General features: G+C 36.6%; 1 protein-coding gene across 1 annotated transcript in view; it reads left to right on the forward strand.

The window, feature by feature from the left end:
* Positions 1–12,972, forward strand: part of LOC140158860 (dynein axonemal heavy chain 3-like) — a 115,888-nt gene that overhangs the window by 87,493 nt on the left and 15,423 nt on the right. The window contains exons 71-74 of the mRNA XM_072182115.1: positions 878–2,245; positions 9,098–9,174; positions 11,802–12,095; positions 12,526–12,663. Of these exons, the coding sequence (XP_072038216.1) occupies positions 878–2,245; positions 9,098–9,174; positions 11,802–12,095; positions 12,526–12,663 (1,877 nt within the window). The remainder of the gene's footprint in view (positions 1–877; positions 2,246–9,097; positions 9,175–11,801; positions 12,096–12,525; positions 12,664–12,972) is intronic.

Raw genomic sequence — 12,972 nt, forward strand, 5'->3', positions numbered from 1 at the left:
GATGTGATTGCATGCTTTATACAGTAGAATATAGGCTGGATAATTCTAATTTAAACAATTTAAGTCAATCACAAGAAGGAAGGTAATTTGCATGACTCTTATAAATATGTAATTTTTTGAAAAAATCTTGATTGTTTTGATAGATTGATAGAATAGTTAATGCACTCTCTTATGAAGTTTGAATACACTTGTGGCCATTAAGCATTACACACAGAGCAAGTTGCATGATTTAGTACATGATTTTGAAAACATTTTTGCATGATTAAGTACATGGTTTTGAAAATATTTTTGCAGGTTGTATTTTGTGTTCCAATTAAGAAGTAGGCCTAGTACATTCTCTCTTCAGGTTTTCTATAGAAGAGATAGAAAAGTTTACAGATTTACTTATGAAATAAAATATATGATTTGTGATTGATTGATTGATTGATTGATTGATTGATTGATTAATTGATTAATTGATTGATCAATCAGTAGTTGAACTAGCTCTATTGGAATGCTTGAAATGGCCAAGATTTAGTAATGCACAGTTTGTAAATGTTAAAATGTGTTAATCACAAGTGTTCTATTAATATGGAAGAGGAAAAATCATGCAGTTTACTGGTTTAGCACCATTAAATTGTAAAAAAATCATTTTTAGTATTTGCCATTTCAAATAGTCAACATGAAAATTGCTTCAAAGACATTCCTAAACATACGATATATTATAATCCTTTCTGAAGCAAACTTAAAAGCTTCTATAAAGAAAGGTTTTCATAAACTCAACCATATTCATAAAACACTTGTTTTCAATTGTATATTTCTCTGCACCATAATTTGATCTTTTTTGTGTTTTTTTCTTTTGCTTTTTGCCGTGTATATTAACCTCCCCTTTCAACAGGATTTATGAAACCAGCAAGGCAAGACTCCATGGGTTCAATACACGCTGGACTCAGTCGCGGAAATTCTGGCGCAAACCTCCTTGCTCAATTAACGTCTCCTAGGGATAATTGCTCCTTTTCAGATCCAAATCCAGATCCAAATCCACTCATGTCATCACCTCAAAGTGACTCTCCTTCCCCAAGACCATCCCCACATCCAACAACTACCACAGAGTCCAGTGAGGAGGAAGATGGTGTTGGCATAAGCTCATCAGTGGAGTATCCACAAGGCACAGTCATTGGTCCTAGTGGAGATGCTGCTAAACTGGCTACTCCAAGCATGCTGACGCCAGGTGAATTGGCTTGTTGCTCTGCTCCTCCCAATACTCCATCAGGACCATTCAGGGAAAGAAAGACACCACTGGATCAAATAGATGAACTTGATGAAGAACAGTTTGAAGCTCAAGAAGAAGATGAACGAGAGAAACAAAATATTATCAAGAATCTATCTAAAGATGGTGAGGAAAACGAGAAAGTAATAGGAGCAAAGGAGGCTGCGGCCGGTGGTAATGCTTCAGCAGTTGCCATGACAGCAAGTGAAAATGGACCATTGAAAGAGGGCCAAGAGTATTCACATGATTCACAAGTTGATGGTGTCCACAGAGAAGAGCCTAAAGATGCCAATGTTAATTATCAGAAGTCATCGTCAGGGTCAAAAACACCTGAAGAGAATCAGGACAAAAGCATTCCAATGTCTTCCCAAGCAGAGATGCCAAATTCCACAATTGCAGAAGCCAATTTAAGAGATGAACAACACAAGTCCCCACCAGTCGAGTCACAGGCAGACTTACAAACAAATATATTGCATAAAGAAACAAATGATGACACACACATTCCTTCCCAATCACAAAACTTGATTGATACTAACATCCCAATGGAAAATTCTGCAGACAACACAAATGCTAACTCCAGTAGTCAACATCCACAAGTAAATAAGTCACTGACAAACTTACAAACAAACAAAAACCTTAAAGTACAAACTCAACCATCCTCTCAAACACTCACACATACTATACCAAACAACACAAAACCCACTCTTCCAAGTGAAGGGGCTCATGGAAGTCAGCAAGATTCAGATAATCCAGTTTCTTCTGAGGATGGTAGCGAAAGACAACAGACATCAAGACAGCAGAGTCCAAGACAACAGACATCAAGACAGCAGAGTCCAAGACAACAGACATCAAGACAGCAGAGTCCAAGACTAGGAAGACTGCTTGCTCAAGCTCAGTATTTCAGGACACCGGTGTTACTGGAGGCATCAGAAGATCTGAAGACACCATCCAAGATCTACAGGCCTCCAATGCCAAGGACCATCAGCAATCTAAGTAGTATGTGTATTGTGCTTTATCAATTGTTTTCTGTTATATTATGCCTTGAAATGTGTATCACATTTAATTGCATCACACAAGTACTAATAATAAAATGATTGCAAGGAATTTAACATTTTTTGGTACAGTCTTTTGAAATTACTGGATTTTTTAAAATTGAAATCCAATGTTTGAAAAATCTTGATTTAAGTTGTTGTTTTTGTAATGTGGAAAAGTTGTTACTGGGTCACTCCATATCAAATCAAGGAGGCGCCCCACCTGACCCCCTCAGATTTGCTTTATATATTAGTCATATGTTGTACCTGTAAAAATATTAAAAACCTGCAAATTTGAGGTCTGTAGCTCTTACGGATTTTCTGTGGCAGGCATTTAAAGTTGGAGTAGGGAGGTCGAAATTTGGACCTAAAAGTTACCCCTTAAATAAATTTCATCTTTGGGAGTCTGTGCCTTCTTTATAAAAAAAGAAAGAGAGGTCTGAAACTTTGCATACACACTAACTGCATGCCCAATTTGTCAAAAAATAAAAATAAAAAATTCTGTAATTGCGTTGTGTCACGGGCTCATTAAATATGCAAGAAAAAATGTAATGTTTTGTAAACTGGCAAGTTTAGCCCCCTAAATTCACATTTTTGTCAGATTAATTATTTTTGTCGTCACCGATGCTATATATAGGATAAATACAATGCATACCCAAAAATTGGGGTCACAACTCATTTACATTTCGAACAGCGCCCTCACGAAGATGAAATTTATTGCAAATTCAACATTTTCAGGGGCCCAAAGTCGATGTGGTCCACCTTCAAAATTTATAAAACATCACTTTTATATAACTACTAGTCTTAAATTACAACTTTGCTAAGTCCCAGTAATTGTATAGGTTGACTTCATATAAAATGACAAGCCCAAAGTTGACCATTTTCTTATGATTGCATGTAGTGCAAATGTGCCGAATTCGGAAGGCTTGAAAGTCAAATTGGCCACAATATTAAAAATAAATGATTAGATGAGTAGTTATTGGCCCTATTTACTTGTATTTCCATTTCGTTTTCAATATATACAGATTTTCTATGGTAGCCATTTTAAGTTGGAGTGCAGCGCCCTCACGAAGATGTTTTGTAAACTGGCAAGTTTAGCCCCCTAAATTCACATTTTTGTCAGATTAATTATTTTTTGTTGTCACCGATGCTATATATAGGATAAATACAATGCATACCCAAAACATTGGGGTCACAACTCATTTACATTTCGAACAGCGCCCTCACAAAGATGAAATTTATTGCAAATTCAACATTTTCAGGGGCCCAAAGTCGATGTGGTCAACCTTCAAAATTTATAAAACATCACTTTTATATGACTACTAGTCTTAAATTGCAACTTTGCTCAATCCCATTAATTTTATAGATTGACTTCATATAAAACGACAAGCCTAAAGTTGACCGTTTTCTTATGATTGCATGTACTGCATATGTGCCGAATTCGGAAGGTTTAAAAGTCAAAATGGCCACAATATTGAAAATAAATGACTAGATGCATAGTTATTGGCCCTATTTACTTTTATTTCCATTTTATTTTCAATATTGGGGCCAATTTGACTTTCAAGCCTTCCGAATTCGGCACATTTGCACTACATGCAATCCTAAGAAAATGGTTAACTTTGGGCTTGTCATTTTATATGAAGTCAACCTATACAATTACTGGGACTTAGCAAAGTTGTAATTTAAGACTTGTAGTTATATAAAAGTGATGTTTTATAAATTTTGAAGGTGGACCACATCGACTTTGGGCCCCCTGAAAATGTTGAATGTGCAATAAATTCCATCTTCGTGAGGGCGCTGTTCGAAATGTAAATGAGTTGTGACCCCAATTTTTGGGGTATGCATTATATTTATCCTATATATAGCATCGGTGACAACAAAAAATAATTAATCTGACAAAAAATGTGAATTTAGGGGGGCTAAACTTGCCAGTTTACAAAACATTACATTGTTTCTTGCATATTTAATGAGCCCGTGACACAACACACAATTACAGATTTTTTTGATTTTTTATTTTTTGACAAATTGGGCATGCACTTAGTGTGTATGCAAAGTTTCAGACCTCTCCTTCTTTTTATAAAGAAGGCACAAACGCCCAAAGATGATATTTATTTAAAGGGCAACTTTTGGGTCCAAATTTAGACTCCCCTACTCCAACTTTAAATGGCTGACACAGACAATCCGTAAGAGCTACAGACCTCAAATTTGCAGGTTTTTAATATTTTTACAGGTACAACATATGACTAAAATATAAATCAAATCTGAGGGGGTCAGGTGGGGCGCCTCCTTGATTTGATATGGAGTGACCCTACTTAAATTTTTTTGTGTTTGAAATTTTCATCAGTTTGTTTACAGCTTTTTTGCTGTTGTTGTTCTCTGCTTAATCCAATTGAACTCTTATTGGTGCTTAATTTCTAGGATTTTGTTGATCATAAAAAAACTTCCCAAACTTGCCCTAACTAATTTTTTACAAAGTAACATGTGTTGCTCGTCCTGCATGTAACACGCATATAAAATTAAGCTTATTAACAAGTTTGTTTGGAATGAATTGGAATAACTCTTTTTAATACCCAAATCAAATCATTCCTAAATTTAGTTTGACTCTCATGCCTCAACCCAAACCCAAATTAAACCTGCATTTGATTGTGCACCTGTTGCCATAGCAATTTTGTTGCCATGCTGAATTTAACCCTATAACCTAAAATGTATATAATATTCATGTGGCGATGGTTACTCACAAGTTGCATAATAATCAGGGATTTCGCTGCCTCCAAAAAGTTTGGGTCCAGCGAACCTGCTGACCCCATTTTGCTGGATTGTGTCAAACTGGACCTGTGTCTAGCAATTATAATAACTTCCATCTCTCTAGCATGCAAATAGCAAGGAAAGGTAATCCCTGATTATGATGCTAACTATATAAATGTATAAACCTACATGAAGTTTGATATCAAAACGTTACTAAATGGCAAAATACTTCACACTGAAACAAAAAGATACTGATTATTGTTAATTGGTGTGCATAGTCAGTGTTTATATTATGTAGTAAAAATTGAGACTTCGTTGGTTAGTTTGTTTTAGTCTTTAAAGTTTAGAATAGGATTTTGCTTCATTTAAGTAGTACACCATGTGTTTGATTGAACATTATATTATATCATGGTCATAGAAATCGATGACTGAGAATCCAGACTTCACCATCCTATATAATGTCACTGTCAGTCATGGAAGAATAGTGAGGGGTATATAGGTCCAAGCCGACAGTGAAAACAAGAGAAAATTATTTTTCTCAAGCATCAGGATATGATTAAAACACACTTGTATCCCTCTTTGATGAAATCAGTGTAGTGACTGGCATTTTTTGTGGTTGGAGAGATACAATGGGGGAGATCAAGTGAAATCAGGAGGGGCAAAATTTTGCAAATTACTGGAATGTTTGATGGTTTTTGGTCCGGACTAGGGAGGCAACAAGGGTGAGCTCAAGTTTGGGTTCATTCATACCTGTCTCTGCATCCCGATAGGATCAGTGTCTTGCACTACAAACTATGTTGCTCCCCAAGTGTCATGTACAAGCAGTAGTCCACCAAGTACCATACACAAACAATGATTCTTTCAGAATATGCTACAGGCAAAACGCAAGTATCTCAAAAGTGTCTTCCATGTCTGGACAAAGATGGTGACAAGTCCAGATTCTCTGTTCTGCAATTCTGTGATTGTACACACGCATTATGTTATGGGATATAGCGTATAAGTGAGAAGTAATTTGCTTTAGTCTAGAAATATTAGATGTTACCACTGATTTTTAATGAGATTGCAGGCTCAATATTGATAAATATTAGATAAAATGCATTACCAGTATTGGAGGGAAAGTAGAAGGAACTGGGTACTTGTTGATTTATAACACAAAATTAATAAATTTCAAAATGTGCCTCTGAAGAAAAAGTATGAATTTTCTGTGGCAAGTGTTGTTTGTTTAATATCTTGCAAAAAGGGTGAATGACATAAACACTTTAAATAGGCCTGTTTATCATACTTTGAAATCTGTCTTTATTGAATTGCTGTGCATGGGAACCAAATTTATGATCTCTTTTAGTTTGAAGCATTACAACAGCTTTCAAGTCTTCAATCTCAAATATAAATCTGCAGATGTCATTTAGTGAATACCACATTGGATGGAATCACATTAATTATATACACTCTACTAGTAATATCTTTGGTGGAAGAAGTAACTTGGTATAATTCTCATGTGTTCTCTTCGGTAAACTTGTAATATTCATATATTCATAATATTTTTGTAAGTTACCATTAATTGTAGATTTTGTAAGTATGAATAACGTAGCATTCCATCCACAAGCATATATGCCTCTAAATGAGTGTTGTTGATTTTTTAACGCAAGATCGAGACAAATGACAGACGCCCTCCACACAAACATTATTTGGAGTCTGAGCAACTGTGTTACTGATACATATGGCTGTACAAACAAGTATTATTGTAAGATCACTCAATTATAATGTTTTGTAGAGGGTATCTGCCTTTTGTCTCTTTTATAATAAAACACTAATTTAGAGGCATATATGCTTGTAGATAGAATTTTACGGTAGTTACCCACCTTTAACATCTGACAATCTTGAACATAATGATGGTTTGGGAATTCTTTAATAATAGTTTCTTTTCTTGTTCTTGATATACTTTATTGCTTGAATACTTAATCCTATACTATAAAAGTGGAAATTTTCACGCAACATTTATACTTGTACTTTTCAAATTCCAAGCAGCTAAAATAACAGGAATATATTCTTTTTGTGTATAGGAAAATGTAAGAAAACTTAGAATCATGATTTTTTTACGAGCAGGTGAAACTGTTTCAAAATTTGCAAAGCACAAAAAATTTATTGGATGAAAATTACCACTTTTACTGTATGTCATCTCTGACAATGTTGATAAAATATCATGTAGAAGCACGCACTGTTGCTATTATTGTTTGGGTCTTTTATGTTTGGCATATTGGACTGTAAACCACCAAGGTAGTATTCCCTCCTAGGCTATGTGATGAGTTGATGGTGGTTACTGTATGCATTGAACTATTCCATTTGAAATTTGCCATGTACCTCTAGAAGATTTTTAAAAAGTCCTACCCAGAGGCAGTATGTTTTTTAAATGGAATTGGCTAGGGTTAATCTAATTGTTTTGAAACCTTTACTCTCCCTTATCTATATCTTCCAAAACTGAAGTATTTCAAATGGAAGTTGCCCAATTGTCTGTATTTGAAACCTGTACCCTTCTGTGAAGACTAGCTAAATCTTCCACAGGGGGAGTATGGATTTCAGCTGGAATAGCCCACTGGGTACTGAACGGCAAGTGTGTAAATTTAATTGAAGAGTTGCTTCAAATTTTATCAACATTAAATAATGGTGACAATTCTCTAAGGGCTGGTTTCTTGAAGCAAAGCTAGTGGTCAGGCTTCTTAAGCCCAATTAGTCCTATATACCGGTGCTTACAATTTCACATTGTACATCATCTAGAAAGATACATCAATAAAATGGATCCACATTGGTAGGGCTAGCCTGGTGGCTTAGGAAGCCTAACCACTAGTTAAGTGTAGAGAAATGTAACCTAAGTGTGTAACATCCATAATGAGTGGCTTGTGCAAAAAAAGAAACAAACAAACTCAGGATGGATGGTACACATAAATCATATCTTTAACCTGTCTCAATGCTTTTGCATGTTGTTGTATGCTATTTTCCCCTCTGCACTAATTGTGTGATACTTATAGAGCTTTGCATGGTTTTGCTTGATATTTCTACACTAACTTTAATTATGTTGCAGTGTTATGTTTATTTACTTTATTGAATGTTTACAGTTTAATATACATGTATTTACATCCGGTTGCATGATTATCTGCTAACACATTGCTTTTTTTTGCTGTTGGTTGTATGTTTTTAATAATGCACTTTAAAAGTTTTATATAATGTTGCCTTTCAAAAGAAAGTTACATGTGTGATTTTCAAAGTGCATTGTGGGAAGAATGGAAGTTGTTTTTCACGGTGAGTTATTCAAAGGTGCAATTTTAGATTTTAGGGGCAAGATGATAAATTTATCTCATGCCAAGAAAGAATGTATTGCCCACAGATGTACAGACCATATTCCAACAGGCAAAGTTCACATGCTTTGTATGCTGTGAATTCTTGCATATTCATGAGGGTGGATTGTTCTATCAACCATGTGTAGCAAATCACGCCATCCGAGTGTATTCACATTTACGCAAAAGACCATAAAAATATGTGGTTCCATCTAGCGCACTTCATGAAACAATTGGCCCGCATCATCGGGTAATGATGGGACTCTACCTGTTGCTGATTAGTCTATTGCCCTTCATGTCCAGTATATCTGCACAAATGAAGTAAATCCAACAATAAGTCAATCAATTACATAAGTCTCTGATCCAAAACACCCATTTTGACCTTGGCATAGTCAAAAATGTATCCACAGCATACCACCTGCTATAGGCCCTATATTAAACTATTACAATGTACTGTGCTTACCTGAGAGCTTTCAGAATGTATCGTTATTCCATGTTCACTCTGTTGATTGACTGGAGAATGATGCTTGTTTCTGGTAAGAGACTGTCTGACCATGATGTGAGACACACAACATGCCCAGAATGATTCATTTGTTGGAATTTCATAATGTTGACTTTGAATCAGTTATCATGGCATACATTGTAAATGCAAATGAGGTAATGTTTTATTGTTAATTACAAATGTTTAATGATAATTTTCTTGATGTGGACTTATATTAAGCTATGTTTTCTTGTCACCACAGAAATGGGAGGATCCAGCCTACAAACTATCTCACTTGGACAAGGACAGGGACCTATTGCTGCTAAGATGATTGATAAGGTACGTATGACAGTCAGGCCAGTATTCGGGGGCAGGGTTGTTTGATGTCCATTCAGGTATTCGAGGATCCAGCCTACAAAACATCTCTCTAGGACAAGGACAGGATCATATTGCTGCTAAAATGATTGACAAGGTATGTATTACAGTCAGGCCAGTATTCGGAGGCAGGGGTGTTTTGATAGCCGTCAGGAATACGAGCATCCAGCCTACAAACCATCTCACTTGGACAAGGACAGGATCATATTGCTGCTAAGATGATTGACAAGGTATGTATTACAGTCAGGCCTGTAGTCGGGGGTGCAGGGGTGTTTGATGTCTGTTCAGGAATGTAAGGATCCAACCTACAAACCATCTCTCTTGGACAGGGACAGGGATCTATAGTTGCTGCTAAGATGATTAACAAAGTATCTACAATTGCTTGTGAACAAACACTGGTAGTGGTTGTAACATGCTAGGTAGCATTCAGTTGTGTTAGCGATTGTCATAGAAATTTTCCTTGGCGTCAACTGCTTGCAATTTGTTGCTAGGGCATGCTAGGGACTTCTAATAGTTACATCAGCAATCTCTTTTCCGATCAAGGAAACAAGTCATAAAAAATTCTACATTCCTTGTGATTACTAATATATGGGCATAAGTTTCTAGTACCCATACACTGGTGCGAAACTGATTGAAATGCTACTTGTAAAAGCATTGAATTGAACCTGGTCTGCTTAATACCTATTATATACTTCATTAATATATTCTTGTTCATTGATTGGTTAAAAGTGGATCATATGACCAAAAATAGTTCTACCATCAGTACTCCTATCCATAAATAGTACCTCTAAGCCGTAAATAGTATTTTCAATGTCCCGGATGAGCCGTAAATAGTACCTCCCAAGCCGTAAATAGTACTTTTGACCATGCCTTCTGCGTTCGCGCGCACTCGATGCGACAGAACAGTTCACGCACGCGAAACTGCCAAAGCGTGATTTCGCGCTGCTGTAATTGGTTAGCCCGATTTTAGCCTATTTGATTTTTTTGAAGGGCAAAATATAGGTTGTGCTTAAGTGGTCGTACTGTTCACTCAGGATAGAAGCTGGAGAGTCAAAACATCAAATAATTGTCTTGTAACCAAACAATGAACAAAGAACATAATGAAGTGTTTTCGTCGTACTCTTTGATATGAGTGCGGCGTTTGATACGGTGGATCACGCCATACTGTTGAACCGTCTTGAGCAGAAATATGCTGTAACTGGGACAGCCCTTGAGTGGTTTGGCTCATATCTTAAAGGATGGTCATCACGTGTGAACATAAACGGCACCATGTCAGCCCCAGTTACCACTGATTTCGGACTGCCACAAGGATCAGTCCTCCGACCTCTTTTGTTCACCACATATTCCAAGCCCATCGGTGAAATTGCGAGGAAACACGGCATCGATTACCATCAGTATGCTGATGACTCGCAATTGTATGTTGCTTTTAACCCGCGTAATCCTGACGACATCATCAAGGCATTAAACAAGATATCATGCTGCATTGCTGACATAAAATCTTGCCTCACCGCCAATTATCTGAAACTCAACGACTCCAAGACTGAGTTTTTCATTGCAGCATCAAATCATAATCTCAAGCTCCTGGACATACAGAACATTCAACTCACCATCGGTGACTCCACTATCAATCTGTCTTCTGTCATTCGCAACCTGGGTTGTCACTTTGATTCCAACATGTCTCTTACTGCTCATGTTAACATTCTCCGCAGAAATACGCTCTTCCAGATAAAGAACTTGTGGCGTATCCGGTGTTACATCTATCAAGAGACCTGCCATCATGCAGTAAGAGCACTGATACTCTCCAGGCTCGACTATTGTAACACACTCTTCCTTCAGCTCTCTGCAAAAGACATAAGCCGTCTCCAAAGACTTCAGAACTCCGCCGCGCATGTCATCTTTGCTGTTGGGCGTCGAGTCGAAGCTCACCCATTAGTCTCATCTCTCCACTGGCTCAGCATTGATAAACGCATCAGTTTCAAAATTCTTCTGTATATCTTCAAGTCTCACAACAACCTTGCTCCGAAGTACATCTCCAACAAACTGACTCCTTATATTCCTCAAAGGACTCTCAGATCAAGTAATGACACCACGCGTCTCCTGGCTGATAGATCCATCAGTGTCGCCGGTGATCGTCGTTTCCCTGTAGCTGGTGTTAAGCGCTGGAACTCATTACCAACAGAAATCAGACTTTCGCCATCGGTCACTCTTTTCAAACAGAGACTCAAAACTTATTTATTCTGAACTGTTTTATTCTGAACTGGTTTTCTTATGTATTTGTTTTTTACTGTAAGTTTAACGATGCTTTCTTTGCTAATTGGCGCCCTAAGAACTTTGTAGTAGTAGTAGTAGTAGTATGAAGTATATAAAACAAATATAAACTGCCTTTATTCGAAGTTCTGGTTAAAACTATGGTCCCTCGTTGAGATCAATTAATACTATTTTCCTTCTGGGGCTGCGCCCTCAGGAAAATAGTACTATTGATCTCACCTCGGGCCCATAGTTTTAACCAGAACCTCTCATGGCAGTATATATTTGTATACTATGTCATAAAGTTAATATTATAACATTAATAATGTGTTCTATTTCACCAGGCTGTGAAAGAGGGCACATGGGTCGTGCTTCAAAACTGCCATTTGGCAACCTCATGGCTACCAACCCTGGAGAAAATCTGTGAAGAAGTCATCACCGACACAGAGCAAACCAAATCAAGCTTCCGTTTGTGGCTTACCAGTTATCCTACTCCATCATTCCCGGTATCAGTGTTACAGAATGGTATCAAGATGACCAATGAACCACCCAAAGGATTAAGGGCTAATCTGCTGAGATCATATCTCAATGATCCTATCTCAGATCCAGAGTTCTTTAATGGGTGCAATAAACCAGAGGTGAGTAAAATGGGAAGGAACTTCTGGCAAGATATGAATCTAGAAAAACAACAAGATTAGCAAAGTCTAGCAGGACTTACTTCAAATGTTTTTGTTCTTTTAGTATTAGTGGTTTATTAATTTGTTTATTATGATCTTATCAATCGTTGATCTACTGCATCGTTATTTTATATCTCAGAGCTGTCTTCCATTACTTATGCTAGTGTTTCCCTTTTCATCCCATCCTCAATGGTGGTGCATACCCACCTAAATAGTAAAGGAGGGGTGCAAAGACGATTTGGCAGGATTCGAACTGACAACCTCAGAATCATGCCCACATGTTATACAATTTGCAAAACAGCCAAAAATCCAGCTTATTGCTTATTGCCATCAAAATGAGTACTTAACTTTGTATTATAAAATGTTAACACTATTATCTATTTCATTTCAGCTATGGAAGAAGCTTCTATTCAGCTTGTGTTTCTTTCATGCTTTGGTGCAAGAGAGAAGGAAGTTTGGACCATTAGGATGGAATACACCATATGAATTCAATGAATCGGATCTCAGGATCAGTGTTAGACAACAGCAGGTTAGTTTTATCCCAGTTAACACAATTTTTTTTAACATCATAAACATGTTATAAATATGTTTTAGTGTTGGTCAAAACATTTTAATAACATTCAATTTTGGAGTAAATTAAATGTCATCAAAACATTTTTAAAGATGACTTATAAGAACTCTACATTTAAAAATGTTGTCAACACATTACTGCAAAATATTTATGGCATAACATTGTAGTAGAATATTTGTTAAAAGGTTTAAAAAATGTTTTTGAAAAATATAACCAAACGTTTAAATGTTTTCTGTCTGGGTGGTTGATTAGGTTCATGGTATCTTT

This window comes from Amphiura filiformis, chromosome 8 (assembly GCF_039555335.1).
Source record: "Amphiura filiformis chromosome 8, Afil_fr2py, whole genome shotgun sequence".
NCBI lineage: Eukaryota > Metazoa > Echinodermata > Ophiuroidea > Amphilepidida > Amphiuridae > Amphiura > Amphiura filiformis.